We start from the raw sequence: 16,102 nt of genomic DNA, 5'->3' as shown, positions 1-16,102 counted from the left end.
AATTTGCTAACAACTCGAAAAAATCGACAAGTGTATAATTACTTTACTGTGTAGCACAGTGTTAAATGCAGTAATTATTAGTCTATGACTGATAATATTACTTTTAAAAATAAATATGAAAATGGAAACAATTCTTATTTCGACTTAATACAAAAAAAAAACAGTTACTGACTTTGAATAAAGAGGCGATACTATGTTTGATTTTATGTAGGTTTTATTTTCTATTTACTACTCGTCTGGTCATTCATAAATTTGTCAGTCCGCTTTTTGCTCTTCTTCCTTATGTTCTTCGGTATTTTCCTCTGCGGATGGCTGCATATACGCATTTTGAGCTGGCAACATCCAAGGATGCGCCTGATAAGCTGGTGATAGAACAGATAACGATGGTTCTGGAACCCTTGGTATCGGTAGTAAGGAGTTATACTGGTTCCAATGTGGACAGATAAAGAGCACGTGTCTATCTTCACGATCTTTTAGCTGTCGATAGTTGCGAAGATTCGGCTCATCCCACGGATCCCAAAGCTTTCGGAATTCTTTCATCTGCCGAATTAATTTAATAGTTACTTATGAAATCCTTATAACCTTTCGTGATTTATTGGCATTGCTTGGGATGAGGTATATGTGCAGCAGTGATCACTACCATCAGGTCACCTGCTTGAAGGCTCAAATTTATAAAAAAAAAAATTACCTAGCTAAAGTACTATGATTGAAATAAAAAACGCGAGATAGATAGGTAAGTACAGCATATCATGTACCTACCATTGAGACTAAATTTACAAATATTAGGATTTCGACAAAAAATACAAAATGAGATAAAGCCTCAAGAATACTATAAGTAAATAAATAAAACAAATAGCTTTGTCTGCCACATTAAAGCTTAAACAGCCGATAAACTATGAAGACCGTAACAATAACAAATATTATGTGTGTCTCTGTCTTTTCATATTAAATCACTAAGTTTATGTCCGTTACATAATTCATTACGATTTACGTGATCCGAAAACTACACGCAGACGTCAGCGTAAATTATGATAACCCTGAACTATCGCCTTGGGACTAATAAAATGTCACGGCCTTAAGGAAACAAGGAAAGTTCGGGATTTTGTAAGATTTAGTGTTAGTCAGACATTAAACAAAATATACCTAAGGGCACGGTTAACCTACTTATTCTGTGATTTCAAAGTGACGCATTTATTTTCAGAAGTTCGTGTTTGAAATTTTAGTTATTTATTTATCGTTACATCTATCATTACAGGACAAATTACTAAGGATGCAATTACTACAGTAAGGATATTCTGGTTTTGAACACAAAGTGAATTGTTGAATTGACAAGTAGCTATTTACATGCATGTAGGTGCTTACTTACCTAGATAAGTTCATGCCTTTACAGCAAAGGTTTTCGAGTTTTGTAAGTTCGGCCAGAGCGAAATAATCTTACAATATAGGTACTAACTAAAATTAAATTATTGAAGATCCTCTGCTACGATTTTTTATTTTTTTGTATCTACTTCATGTTTTAGTCCTAAATTATGTTAGGTAAAGGTCAAGTTTAGAGGAAAAAAAATAATCAGAAATATTACCTGTTCAAAAGACGCAAACAGTGTTATTCTTGGTACCAGCCATCTGACGACGAAACTCTCGCCAGCTACGTTTGTCAAACTGCCCCAGTACAGAAAGTAGTCTTCATAGAACATGGGCAAGAGGCGCGATAAAGGGTATGGACCGATACGCGTATGAGTTTGTGCTTCGCGAACTCGGGGAAAGCCTTCGATTACCCAACTCAGACGATCGTCTGGATTTACGCCGTACTGGAATTAGCCTTATAAATTAGTACGTTTAATTATACACATGTATGCGAATTACAATAATCCGTTAGATGACGCTAGCATCGATTATTTAATTTTAAGCATGTAACAGCTTAATACCGAACACTGAGTGAGATATGTATAAGGGCCATATGAGTTATGACGTAATCCGTAATTGGTATGTAATTACAAAGTTAATGGACGTTGATTTAGTATACTATTTACTATTTATTATGTCCTTTGCTGTCCTGGTCTCCTGTATAATATGATTTCTACTTTTAACGTTTACCCCATTAAATAAAATTTAATGCTAACATTACCTAATTAACATAAACTAATTTAACCTTACACATCCTAACATAATCTTGACATAAAATACCTTTATTATATAACAAATCATAACGACGCCGTCGGGGTGGCGCAAGGCTTCTTCTTGGGTCATGTATTCTGATCTAAAGAATGTCACCTGAAATATAAAGCGTAAAAATTTAACATTACACTTACTAACATAAAATAACACAAAGTAATTTAGCAAGCTGTATTGTTTGTAGCTGATCAATATAATAAAATAGATCATAAACCTGCATTTCTCCAGGATAGCGTCTTTTATCAACGGTGTGTTCACTTCCTTCCATCATATCAGCTCCCCAGTGAAAGTGAATTTGTGAGAACACGTGCTTTTCAAGAAACGGTCCGCCCTCTAAGTAAGGTCTTTCTGTTCTCCATTTTGCACCAATTAATACTAAAAATTGTTTAAGCATACGTCGCCATTTATACTACACAACTGAGTATGAATTTAAAGGTTTAAGTTCTACAGTAACTCAATGCCTACTTACATGTGTATCCTGTGTTCGTCATTTTAATCTTGTGAGGGTATATATCAAAGTTGTACCATTTAAGTTCAGGACAATAGTACCTTAAAGAATCGGTAATAGATACATCTATAGGCGTTGGGAGCGCGCCTTCAGATTCGCTTAGATATTGTATCCATTCTAAAGTTCCAAAGGGCGGTATATCTTTAGCTTCTTCCTTCGGTGGCGCCTCTTCCTCCTCTGGGTATAAAAGTTAACTTTAAGTACTTTATAGAAATATAATTCTAATAGTAAACTTCAATTTTGGAATTATATTGTTATTTACCCGTTTGAGCTCCAGCTGGTATGTGCATTTTATATCACTAGAATTTTAATTATTTATCATTTAATTTATAACAACAAACAAGAAACTATGCCATGTTATGACAAATTCGTCAAAACAATATTGTGTATGAACAAATAGATTAAATACTGTAGATTATATTTGAATGTCTAATGTAATTTCGTCTTAGATATTTATTATTATTTAAAGTAAAAATGCCTAATTAATTTACTTATTTAATATAATCTTGTCTCTAGCTGCTGTGATATAAACGTAATTTTAAATGAATAAATAATAATATTTTGAAATCATGTTCTCTGAATATAATAAACAATTTCTTAAAAAGCGATATATGACATAATAATGAGTCACTGTCATTTGAATTGCAAATTCAAGTAAGCAATAAAAATACGAAAAATAAAATAATTCATCAATTTACAATTTCTTACAAGGTGAACTTGCAAAAGACACCACTGAAATTATGGAATCTGGAGATACACAAGACTACCTTATGAAAAATATGATATTACCTGATCGTGAATTATTGCTTTGGGAGAAATGGGTTCAGGTAAGAAAAGAAGAAACAACTCATTTAGCCGAAAAAACGAACCGAGCTCCAGCAGATTTGACGATGAATCTTCTAGAAAAAGTAAGAGAAGATAAAGAAAGAAAGATTGTCCTGGAGCATGCTCAGATAAAGAAAAAGCCGACTGTGAGAGGTTTCTTATGGGAACAACCTGAAAGATTAAAACAAAAATGTTACTGCAAACCAGTGTATGAAGTACAGAGAACTCGCGCTGAAAAGGGTCGACCGCGTATAATTGAACACATTGGCGTACCAGAGTATATACAAATTACAGAAAAAGGTTTATCTGGGAATGCGAGCCGAAAGCCATGCCCTCAACTAAACAGAGAATACGAAGATTACAGAACTAAACGTGAAGATGATCTGAAAGACAAAATTAAGAAAATTGACCCACATAGGTAATATTAAAAGTACAAGTATTTTGTATTTTAATGTTTTAATTTTTAATTTACATAAAATATTCAGAATTTCTATTTCAGACCAGAAATTAATCAATTGATGATAAAAGGCAGTAAGCCTAAACCGCCACCGAAAAAGATGCCTCCGTTGCCCGAGATAAAGGAAACAACGATAATTGATACACCTCCTCATTTATCAGAATCCGTTTTTGCTCTTAGAATAAATAACACAGTATTCATCAAAGATATACCTGGGCAAAAGTTGCGATATTTATGGAACATAAAAAACGAACCTTGGCACGAGTCCTGTAACTATTGGTCATATTACTTCAATGCACCCGTAAGCAGAATGGGAAGGAGCAAGCTCTTTCTGCAAAATCTTGGAACAGTCACACTGAGGTACTGTTGGAAGAAAATTAGACGTTCGATTCCGTTTATACCTGAAGATGTTTATGAACAAGTATTTTATTTTAATAAGAATGAAGATGTATTGTCGCCTGGTCAGAGTAAAGAAATATTTTTTACTTTTATCTCAAGCAAGCCTGGTATATATAGTGAAAGCTGGGAACTAAACACATGCAATGTTTGTTTCTTTGATACTTTAGGCGACAAAATAATACTTAATCTTCAAGGTGATTCTGTGGAAAATATTGATAGAAGCAAAAGAAAGGTTGAATTCCTTAAAGAGAGAATTAGTAGAAAAGCAATTAAAAATATAGTAAGAAATGCAATAAATAATGCCATTGAAGAAGCTGTTGCTGTTAAACCTCAAATTTATCCCTACAAAAAGCTTTTTTTGGAAGCTGAAATATTTGTTATGAAAAATCCTGTTTGCTTCTATCATCAGACGGAAGTCATGAAAATGAAAGAATCATATACCGAAATGGTTCCCGGTGAATTATGGGATCTATCTATAGCAAACTGGAGAGACAAAATGATGCATAAACAGTACGAAGAGAGGATGAAATATTACCAAATTTTGAAAAACTCACATTCTCGTTTAATTAAGCCTTGGTTTGAAGGAGAGGATTTATTGAAGCAGAAATACAGAGCTGTGATGATATTTCTCGGTCAAATGGCTGATAAGTTTGACGAGGAATATTTACAAATATCTAAGACAATGGGTGTTGATATTCAGGGGAGTGAAAGTGACGATAAGCCATCGTCCAAGATGACAATACAATCTACAAAGTCAATAGATCCGTTGGTTATGGATACAATTCGCAATATATTTTACGTTCGTGCTTACGAACATGTTGCGGTTACCATAGAAGTTTGTGCTGGAGTACTCAGTAGCTTGGATCTTAATAGATGGATTGAATTCGATTTCTGTCGTTCATAAATGTATTACTTGAAATAGATCCGTAAATAAATAACATTTAATAGTTTTTATTTATAAGTCTTTATAAATACTTGGGTTGAAATAAAACGAAAATAATAACTTAAATATTTATAATAAAGTATTCATGTCTAAATGTCTTACATAAATATTTTAAATAAATAGCTGTTTAGTCAACGTCTTATATATAATAAATTATGCAAGAGGTAAGTAATTAAATATAATAATTAGTCTTCGAGGTAGCTAATGTTTTCATTAAACAATAAAATAATTTAATTTTTAATATTATAAATAAATAGTTTAAGTAATTAGAGCTATCATATTTAGGTACACTAAAAGAAAGATTTTAATTTAAAATGTTGGTTTTAGATATTGACAAACTCAACTGTACGTAAGGTACAATTTAGCGCACGATATGACTTTACTAAATCAAAAAAAACTAAGATATTTCTAGTAATATACCACCAGCAAAGTAATTATCATAAGGTTTTACAATATGGTTTACATAATTTTCCTATTACATTGCTAATTTTGAATATCCTTATGCTTTTGGGCCCAATAGTAGCTACTTCATATTGAATTAACGGGGTTAACGCTTCCATCACTAATAAGAACTTCCTATTAGTGATCGAAGGGTTAACGCTTATAACTTAGACTTGAGTTGTTTAACGTAGATTACTGAGTGACCCGGCGGATGCTTCTGCGTGGGGCGGACGTTTCTGTCGATGAGCGAGTTATCCGGGCCTTCCAATTGTCTTAACAGGCTCAGCTGTGAATGAGATAGTTAGGATGAGTACGGATTACGAATGTGTTTCGGATACGAAATACGTAATAAATAGTAGGTATTAACTTAAATTGCTAAGGGTAGTGACAGACAAGTGAATCTTTACGCGAATGACGAAACTTTGAAGAAGCGGCATTGCATGAATTACACGTACATAAATACCTACTACCTACGTATAAAGTTCAATAAAGGTCGTAACTACAATTATTGCTTATTCTATTTACCTATATTTTGCTTGTTTTATATTATGTGTGAGCTAGAAACATTAATAGAAAGTGTTTGATTTCATTCCTTATCGAACATATAGGTAATACACCTTGGCTAAAACTTTCTGTTTGACGTAGAATTAAACCTAAGAGAATCCCGATAACTGTTTTCCCAAGATTGTATCTTTTTATTTCGTATTCAGTTTTCGAGTTCCAACTATCTTATCGTTCGGATCAAAATACAGAAGTAAAGGATTAGTTTCCCATCGAGTTATATATCAGCACACATCAAATTACATTACGTGTATTTCAATTACTTTATGAACTGAGTGAGGTTCAAATAATTTTAAAAATAAATTAATTAAAAGGGAAAAACCAATGATTACTCGAATGGCGTTTCAAGTACTTTAAAAGTTTTAATAAAAAAGTGTTATAACCTTAGAAAATTATTATGACTTTATATCTTCTACTACGAGCATATTTTATTATCAGTCAGTGAGTACTCGGCCTAATAACAACATTTCAGAGTATATTCGCAAAGCAATCAACTTTCGAGACGCGCGTGCAAACGGCTTCGTCCATCGGATCACAATGGGATTTAACTACTCGTATGATAGTGTTTCTTTATTCCCATTTTATCTAGATCCTTGTATCTATAGGGTTCTTATACGATATATGAGGGGACTAGATAAAATGAACTGTGGTAATGACTTTGATCTGATATGAAAAGATTGATTTGCAGTAAAAAACAGAATCAGCCTTTAGTGTTATATTGTTATGGTAATAGAAGAGTTTATTAAGGCATAACGTGTAGCGTAGACCTGAGTCCACACGGACTTACACTTTGCATTTTTGTACATATGGTGCATGTCTTTTTACGAAATTATGTATTGTGGTCATCGACACTTTTGTTTTTAATGTAAGCGACGGTCTTGGTGCTTTTTGTGCACCAAGAGCAATTTCGGTAAGCCAAAATCGCTGGCTGTGGGTGGCAATAGGCACATAGTGCTTCGGCATGCCGAAGTCTTTTGCCGAAGGTAGTATCGTGTGCTGATGTGAAAATACCCTTACTATTCGTGCGAATTATTACAAGTACAACGCTTCGTATGCCAGTGTGTGCTACAAACCTTATTTTAAGCTTATTATCTCTTTAGATTAATACAAGAATAGCACAATTATCACAAAGACATGTTCTACCATGCAGCGGAAGTATATCATCCTGAGTACAAAAGATTCTGCCACATTTACATTTTTGTTTGTCTTTATGCAAAATTCTTTGTAAAATCCTGCTCGATTGTCACACGATACGCAATCATGACAAAGAGAAATCTTCAATGAAAGCTGATGTCGTTAATAATGTTATCATCGCGTGAAGGCAAGATGGCCATTACGGAAGGATTTCCTTAATTCTCTTCCTCAAAGGACGCCCCTAACTGATATTGTCCTTTCAAAATGAGGGTTTCTTTATCGCATCTTTGAAGGGTAGAATATTCACTAACAACAGGAACCTTGAAGTACTTAAACTTCACCCAAAAGCTGTAATTTAACAGATCGCAATTGTTTACATTATCAAAGAACTTGTTCCAGGTACCGGAATGGAAAGAAAATACAAACCCATTATATTGCTGTTCCGATCAGGAGTAAGATATGGAAAAAATATTATGATTGTACATAAAAAAGTTGGAAAGGATAGAAAATTAAGCGCAAATAGCCGGAAAAATAAATTAAACCCGATTAAACTTTGGGCGTGTAATTTTGGGAGGTAACTTTTAGAGGTGGACATGGGTTTTTGCGATTTTTAGTGAAACGAGACTTCCTATCGCAAAAAGTTAATCATAAAAGTTGTAGGCAATTAAAAGTCATATATAACTTCATCTGAACCATTTTTTATTCGCTGACGCATCTACTTTTATATGATGTCTAAAATTAATATATGTAACTGTGGAAAAAATCTGCGGAATGGAAAAATTATGCAGAATGGAAATCACAACTACTTAATATAATAAACAAAGACAAACATATAAGATACGCGCGAAAAACATAACGCTTCCTTGGCAGTCGGGTAAAAATAAATACTTAATATATTTCGTTCATTTCATCGTATCTAATAATTGTGTTATACCAAATACCATATTATACGAGTATTATTTATCTATTGTACCCATAGATTAGTAAAGATTACTCACTCCTAACAAGAAAATGTACCCAGTTTTGTGAATTGAAATAGTTACGTAACAAAGTTTTGCCACGTCTCCGTGCTAAAATGTCTCTAAAATATTTGAAATAATTATTTATTGATTACGTAAATTACGCAGTATTAGTTATTATTTAGTATTAGTTCGTAAATTTTCTCTAAAAATGTTTTTATTTGTCAAGAATTCAAAAAAGAACTTACTAAAATAAGCCGTTTGTGGCTTCATTCAATTTCAAGGCGGCGAAGTATCTTTACTAATCTATGATTGTACCTAATATTGATAAAGATTTATCTCACTGCTCTTATTCAAGTTAATAATGCGAAATAGATATATTCAGACGTGAGTGACTGATCGGGCTGGGTTGATAATAATAGGATTAACAATGATTCACAGTACGTGAAATATGCCGCCACGATGTTATATGACGGGGATAAAAGCTTATATTTTGATCAATTTACATTTCAATAATTTCTAACACTGAATTAAACTACTTATTTGTGAACGCCTCTATCTATACTCGGCTAATGTAAGTTGGTATGATTTCAGTATAATTATATAGGCTAAATATAGATTCGATTCTATAGATTTTACAATTTCTACATATATTGTTCAAGTGTGATATAAGTACCGGACAAAGTAAAGACAAAGCACTAAGTAGATAATATCTTAAAAGTTTTAAGTAACTGTTACAAAAAATTAAGGACCTGCAGATGAATAGATTATATCATTTACATCATTCACTTATTTTTTATTCTCCGATAGTGGAGGGTGATGTATTCCGAATGTATGTATGTAAGTATTTTATATTCTTTGGCATACCGTGGATCCCAAACGGCTTAACGGATTTTAACGTGTAAGTTATCGTTGGATTCGTGTAAATTGTGGAAGCAACATATAATATTTCACTAGTGTTTAATTACCTGTTCATTGCCAATCTGCACTGGCTTCTCGTATAGAATCCAAGTGACGCACTCAGTGAAGGGAGGTGTCGTCAGGGAGCCCTTGTAGGTGACGTAGTTGCCGACGTTCAGATCGTCTCTGTTCATGAAAGCTAGGGACTCTGCAACAGAATACGTAATAGTCTTATTAGAAATAAAGGTTAATAGTACTTTAATGAATTATATTGTTAAATTGTTCGACCAGTCATAATTGTAGGGGTCAAATTCTTCCTTATTCTTCAAAAGTAATAGCCTAATGATAGAAAAGCGATGTGGTTCTCTGATTTTTCAAAGTTTTTACGTATTACAAATCAAATATGATTTGCTATAACGATGGAGTATAACATCGTGAAGAAACATGCATACCTGCACGCTCTTAAAATGGCAAGTTTTTAATAGTCTACCAATTCGTACTTGGCCACCACGATGTACTGAGGTCCGATTCTTCTCATAAGTACTTCTAACTCCGAAAGATTATTTTTTGCCTTAATTTACGCAATACATGTTTTTGATAAACTACATAGTATTGTGACATAATGTAAAACATAAATCACATCAGTAAAGTGCAGAGTTAGTGATCGTAGTATTTGTAGAATCCTCCAATACTAGAGAGTAAAGAGCAAAAATGTTGACTCTATGCAATAACTCATCAGAGTTATTGCATAGAGTCAACATTTTTGCTAGATAGAGTCAATTCCATCAGGAATTGCAAACAATAGGTTTATTCTCAGAGGAGTAGATACTTGTCTTTGAGACCAAATAAATTGTAAACGATACATTTCGATGTAAGAGTGGAACGATTGTAGAAAGTTACTCAAATAATCCAACACCTTTACATATTCATGTATGGATATATAGATTAATGTTGACATGGTGAATATTTCAAGTGGGCCTTAATGGCTAAATGCGAAACTAAAAGGAGTAACAGAAATTGCTGAGAGGAGTTACCAATCGCTTAGAGGAGTTAGACATCTGTAACCAGCCTGAGATAAGATGAGATTCCTACTGGAGGTTGGCCACAGATTACTACCCCTGATGACCAAGTTGAAACGCCTCGGATAAGTATGTCTTCTTTACCTCATCTAACAGTGCTGTTATTCGTTAGAAATAGGTGTAGCGGTGGTCGCTCCGGAATTGAACCATAAAGGGTTCTACCATCTACACCACAAAATACAATCACCTGGTGACAGTTCAACAGCCTGATCCCGCTTCCTGATCTTCTCGAATCCTGAGACAAGTTTGTCAAAGCCGGGATTGGGAGCGTCCACGGCTTCCATGAGGAATCCCACCACGGCTAGACCATCCGGGTGCGCAAGTGCTGCTTCGAGTGATGGGTATTTGCTGTTGTAGTGGACCAGGTGGCATTCAGCAGCATAACTGTGGAGCAAAATTTTAGTAAATTTTGTATACTACTACTGTACTGGAGTTTGTTACTTCTATGCATTGGTCTCATCGTAGGGAGTATAAAAGACCACTAAATTAGCGTGGACGAGAAGACTTTTCACGCTTCAATAGTATGAAAATATATTTAACACGTAGACTACTTTACGATATTTTGTTTATTCGACTGCGTTTTGACGTCGAACATTTTTACTATGGAAGTATTATAAAACCTGGTGTTAATTATCTGTCACATAATCTCTGAGAATCTTCGCTCGCTCCTGAAGAAACAGACTTATGTTGATATGTAGGTACAAAACACCATAGTCCAATAACTGTTCCACCTCTAAATCTAGGTAATTGTTAAAATTACCACATACCCGTGACCATCAACAATGTGCTCGCAGCCAGTATAGTCATCAAATGACCAGTGGAAGTGCATCTGTTCGAAAATGTACTCTCCGATTAGGGGGCCACCGCTGAGACGTGGCCGCGTTGACGTGTCGAAGGTGTAGTATGCTGGAAGAGAACAATTACGAGTATTTGAAGCTGGTACAACTTTTTTTGGTTGATAGCATATGGCCATGGGTGTGTATTAAAACAGGCGCGGGTGCCCGCTCGGGTGTTTGTATTGGAAAATAGTATGAGCAGCGACGTGGGGCGCGATCTTGTGACGTGTTCTACACGCGCGGAAGGTGGCAGCTACACGGCGCGTTCGCATGCACCGGTCGCCCGCTCGTATGATGTTTCTCAAGATCAGTTGAGAGCCGGTACAATCCGACGCGTGTAACACGCTGTATGTATAGCCCGCGCCAAACTGCTAGTCCGCTCGGAATATAGAAACGAATCGCGCCGAATAGCAAATTGTAATATAAGCAAGACGAAGACAGCGAGAGACCACTCCCGGCACCTGTCCGCTGCCCGCTCTCGCCCTCGGGTACATAGCTGCGTTAGTGTACCCTTACGTTACGGAGTATATTATTATGCTACCTAAACCTACGCGTAACAACTTCAGAGCGGACTATACCGATGTCCGCTCCGTACATATGGTTTTAGCGGACGCCTTAAGAACCGACGAGAAAATTTTGCTAAGCGTTTGAAATAATATTTTTTGTAGGTACTTAAATTTTCGTATTTGTATCGATAACTTAAAAGATTTCATAGATGTCTGAGTCTAAGGCACGCAAACTAAATGTCCTTGAAAGATAAGTAAGCACGTGCGTTATCCGATACACTTGACATTTTTATCAATATCTAAAATATTACATAATGTTAAGTACAGTCTGGAAGCATTTACATGTACAGGTAATGTTACAGTTTTGAATACATTTTCCAGCGATATTCGAAAAACACGTTCACTTTTCTTTTTATCTTCAAGCATCCTGTCGACTGATAGTACTAAAGCCTAAATTGTTATTAGTATTACTTGTTGTAAAAAATAAAACTTGAAGTAAAATCCATAAGATCGACTTGAGAGTAGTCCATAGGTACCACCACCACTACTCCTATATATTTCCGTTTAATATCAACTACTGTTATGTACTTGCCAATCGTAGAGCTGATTTTCTGATTTGAAAAACGGTTTAGTCTGGTTTACATAAGGGCACATATTGCATTCCTAGCGCCCCAAGGGTTTACTCACCTGTTGATCCGGTATTGGAAAGCACCGCATGGCCCGGATTGTTCCAGTATCCTCTGAACCTTAATGGCTCCAGTGAGGACCATGTCGGGCACTTCTGGATCGAGATGGAGATAGGGGACTGTGACGAACGGAGCTTGGAGATGTGTTCAGCTGAAAAAAATATATAGGTAAAGTTATAATTAAGGTTATTTTTTACGTCATCGTGTTAAATTTTTGATGTGATAATTTTAATGGGAAAATGAGATGCGAAAGGTCAATTGGCACATAGACGTTTAATATCGCATGCATCCACTCTGAAACACAGTAAAAGTATATTTTAATTTAAATTTGATTTTAAATAATTTAATGTAGATATTTAAAATAAAACGAGTTCATATTAGTATCCTTTTTCTATCCTAAAGCTGGGTATGGGGTTTTTAGTGCCTAGTAAAGGGATTGTGCCTTCATTTTAAGGTGAACAAGCGTCAACATTTAAAAAATCTTCAAAATTAAGTATTTAATAAACTAGTAACAAAAAGCGTAAAAATAGCTCTTAATATTTAAAAATCGTATTAAATATGTCGTATATATCTATATAACAATAGGAATCGAAGTATAACTATATGAGTTGAAGCGAAATGTTATATTCTCGATCAAATCAAAATTCAATTATTACACGCTTATTATTATTACATTTATCAGAGGATAAAAACATAATTTTCCAATAAAAATACGATAATGAACTGCATACCGCAAATCAGTTCAAGAAATCTATCCATCGATATTGCATATATAAAGATATCGCAATCTACAAACCCATTATAACCCAACTTTTTATCTTTTTGTAAGCTGTTGACTTGCTTTGTTTGATAGTATGAGGGGTCAAATCTTGTAACTAAATATTGTACCTACCAGTTAACTGCAACCGATTGAAGTACCCGACTGCGGAGGGTAATGTTTTTTGAGCGTATGTAATCATGTATTTATTATGTACTAGTTTTTGCCCGTAGCTTCGCCCGCGTTTAAAAGAAAATAATATGACATACTAACATACATAAAACTGAAAATTCGTACCTTCATTGGAATTACAGTGGCGCCATCTAGCGAAAATTGGTCGTACCAACTCTGAAACCTTCGTGGGCTCATGGACAACAACTTTGCTACAGATCATCACTTGATCAAATGCATAGATTACGATTCAATCCTTACTAATATCGATTAAAATAATCGATTTTTTGGTCCAAAAGATCGATTCTCCGATTAATCGATCTTAGATCGCCATCCCTAGTTCCCGTGGGGTTTCCGGGATAAAAACTATCCTATGTCCTTTCTCGGGTCTCAGACTATCTTTGTACAAAATTTCATTAAAATCGGTTCAGTAGTTTAGGCGTGAAGAAGAGACAAACAGACAGACAGAGTTACTTTCGGATTTATAATATTAGTTAGTAAGGATGTCATATTCTTTGGCAAGCACTAGAGCCTAAACGGCTTGATGGACTTTAACATATGAGGTGCCGTTGGATGGAAGTTACGGGAGTAACCATGGGCTATATTTTTTATTAATCGGGTTTTTGTTTTTTAATCATTACTAGTTTTGCCTACACATTTTGTTTTGGTGACAATGTACAATTCGATTAGAGACGTCATTCCAAATCAAATAATTGTTATGCATGATAAAATATGATTATCAAATCATATAGATTTCCGAGAAGAAAACGAAAAACAAAATAACATTACCAAAGTTTATAAACTCAACTATGTTTAAAAACTTTTTTATATAATATAAGTGTGTTTTGTGGTGAATATTGAAATTTTTGGGGGTCGGCTAGCGTATCACTGCTGGAAACGTATCAAAAAATTTCGTAGCTTAGTTTAGCTCTTAAATATCTGGTAAAAAAACACCCTTACATTGTATAAATCTTACAAATACACAAACGACTCTTCATATGAAATGAATAAATAATACTTAATCGACTTTTGGGGACACATGCGAAAATGTTTATTTTGAAGGACATTTTATTGAGGACGGCACTAGCCCACCTAACCTTTGATAAATAGAAGTAATTTCCACTTCAAAGCTCTTCAAAGCTTTATATTTCAACAACAAATAATTAGGTCATTCGAGGAATCTCACAAAGGTTCACAGTAAACATTTTTCTCAATAATACATTTTGTTCAGTGTCAAATAAAACGTAATTTGGCAACTGAAATATGAATTTCCTAATTTTAATGTCATATTAAAAAGGAAAGAATAAATTAATTTCGAGCCGTCTTTTAATGTTTTCAGAATTATAAGTCTAAGTGTCTAAGTCTTATAATTACTATTTGGATGATACCAATACAGACTTGGATTATATATACCATTTACCACCTCAATGCCCAGGAATGACAACACATCATTGATCGCCTTCAGGTAGAACCTCCGTTTCATAAAAAAAATGTTTCAGACATCCATGAGCGACAGGACCAGTTATTACTAAATGGACTGCAAACCCGTTGCTAGTTCAATCGTATTAAAAAAATATAAAAACACCACATTACCATCAGAGGCCGCTGTCTTCGACGGTGAAACTTTGTGCGTCTTAAAATCAAGCGACATAATTCTTCTTTCCATTTTTATTTTATTTAGACGACACCCAGATTATGCGATTTTTGGCTGTGAATTGAATGTTTACCACAAAGTCAAGACTATGGAGATAAGATATAAAAATCGTTTTATCAAAATTCATCGATAGGCTGACATGAGGAATTCCGTAGATACTCGTATACCTACATGTTGTGAGCACTAGATGTGAAGTATCTATTGTATTTTTTTTAGATGAGATTAGTTTCCTACATGAGATCGGCCACAGAAAACCTTATTTCAATATCATACCTAAATAGAGTGAAAGAAATAAATTATGTTTATTTTGGAGTCAAGTGGGAGTATAAAACATTACTGAAAATATTATTTTCCACTACTTATTTATGTTATTTTCGTAGAGAAAAATATTTTTAAAAGAAATTTATATAATAAGAAAATATTAATTTGACCTTGTTAGTTTCGTTGTAGTATATTAATAGATTATTATATAATAAGTCATAGATAAGTACCTATAGATATCTCACCGCCTTGTAATTGAAGGAAGCCATTAAATGACTTAAACGGCTGACAAATATGTCAGCCATTTAATGGCTGTTATGGTGTAATTTACGCGGAACAATGCCGACATGTGCAAATAAGTGGTGCAAAAAAACCAAATCGAAGTAAAAGTACAGAGAAATATCGTTTCATTCGAAAATTACCTAAAAACTACATTTTTTAAATATTTTTCAAAAACGCAAATAGACGACAGTGGGAATTTGAATTGTCAAAACATTTTCTTGTTAGGAGTGAGTAATCTTTACTAATCTTCGTAATAAGTACTAAGGCCTAGTTTAGCTGACACAAAAAACAAACAAACAATATACATATACACATTACACATGTACTTATATAACAATATCTATAAAAAATACTAATTATGCTTATCATGTCAGATTAATCTTGATAGATTACGCGGTTATAATATGAATCGAAATCAGGAAACAACAAACTGTAACAATACTTTTATTGTTAGTATTAGGACCTATTAAAATTAAATGCTCTGTGCAAATTCGATATGGCAAGTTAAACAATACTTAATGCGTCAATAAATACATTGTTATTTTACATATACAAAAGTAGTGAGTAGACC

General features: G+C 34.1%; 3 protein-coding genes across 4 annotated transcripts; 1 reads left to right on the top strand and 2 right to left on the bottom strand.

Moving 5' to 3' along the window:
• Positions 1-34: 34 nt before the first annotated feature.
• LOC140750132 (carbonic anhydrase 1) lies at positions 35-3,065 on the bottom strand. The gene is made up of 6 exons (XM_073083516.1): positions 2,943-3,065; positions 2,642-2,857; positions 2,387-2,547; positions 2,185-2,271; positions 1,581-1,808; positions 35-540 (listed from the first exon to the last, which is right to left on the bottom strand). Exons 1-6 carry the CDS (start codon positions 2,968-2,970, stop codon positions 256-258), a joined length of 1,005 nt encoding a protein of 334 aa, XP_072939617.1. The 5' UTR covers positions 2,971-3,065; the 3' UTR covers positions 35-255.
• Positions 3,066-3,322: 257 nt separating this feature from the next.
• Positions 3,323-5,313, top strand: LOC140750398 (uncharacterized). Its single transcript, XM_073083891.1, has 2 exons — positions 3,323-3,923; positions 4,005-5,313. The coding sequence occupies exons 1-2, from the start codon at positions 3,421-3,423 to the stop codon at positions 5,263-5,265; spliced, it is 1,764 nt and encodes a 587-aa protein (XP_072939992.1). The 5' UTR covers positions 3,323-3,420; the 3' UTR covers positions 5,266-5,313.
• A 183-nt stretch (positions 5,314-5,496) lies between these two features.
• On the bottom strand, positions 5,497-15,056 carry CAH3 (Carbonic anhydrase 3). 2 transcript variants are annotated; one of them, XM_073083623.1, is made up of 7 exons: positions 14,928-15,056; positions 12,408-12,557; positions 11,146-11,284; positions 10,566-10,762; positions 9,368-9,507; positions 5,908-6,031; positions 5,497-5,860 (listed from the first exon to the last, which is right to left on the bottom strand). In XM_073083623.1, coding segments are annotated over exons 1-7 (825 nt in total). In that variant the 5' UTR covers positions 15,001-15,056; the 3' UTR covers positions 5,497-5,858. The 2 variants fall into 2 exon arrangements, with proteins under 2 accessions (XP_072939724.1, XP_072939723.1); XM_073083622.1 differs by having other exon boundaries at positions 5,500-6,031; positions 14,928-15,055.
• Positions 15,057-16,102: the final 1,046 nt, after the last annotated feature.

Source organism: Epargyreus clarus, unplaced genomic scaffold (genome assembly GCF_041222505.1).
Source record: "Epargyreus clarus isolate Ecla_fem2 unplaced genomic scaffold, WU_Ecla_fem_2.2 ptg000019l, whole genome shotgun sequence".
Lineage (NCBI taxonomy): Eukaryota > Metazoa > Arthropoda > Insecta > Lepidoptera > Hesperiidae > Epargyreus > Epargyreus clarus.
Note: the sequence above shows the minus strand (reverse complement) of the source record. Positions and strands in the feature narration are given on the sequence as shown.

Bases quoted from the DNA above. Each gene is read 5' to 3' on its own strand.
- LOC140750132 (XM_073083516.1), bottom strand. From the start codon at position 2,970: ATGCACATACCAGCTGGAGCTCAAACGG. The intron at 2,858-2,942 runs GTAAATAACAAT...TTTTATACCCAG, and splicing joins ACCAGCTGGAGCTCAAACGG to AGGAGGAAGAGGCGCCACCG. The intron at 2,272-2,386 runs GTTTATGATCTA...TTTATATTTCAG, and splicing joins GCTATCCTGGAGAAATGCAG to GTGACATTCTTTAGATCAGA.
- LOC140750398 (XM_073083891.1), top strand. From the start codon at position 3,421: ATGGAATCTGGAGATACACAAGACTACCTTATGAAAAATATGATATTA. The intron at 3,924-4,004 runs GTAATATTAAAA...TTTCTATTTCAG, and splicing joins AAGAAAATTGACCCACATAG to ACCAGAAATTAATCAATTGA.
- CAH3 (XM_073083623.1), bottom strand. From the start codon at position 15,000: ATGGAAAGAAGAATTATGTCGCTTGATTTTAAGACGCACAAAGTTTCA. The intron at 12,558-14,927 runs GTAATGTGGTGT...TATTTTTTTCAG, and splicing joins GAAGACAGCGGCCTCTGATG to CTGAACACATCTCCAAGCTC. The intron at 11,285-12,407 runs GTGAGTAAACCC...GTTCTCTTCCAG, and splicing joins TTCCAATACCGGATCAACAG to CATACTACACCTTCGACACG.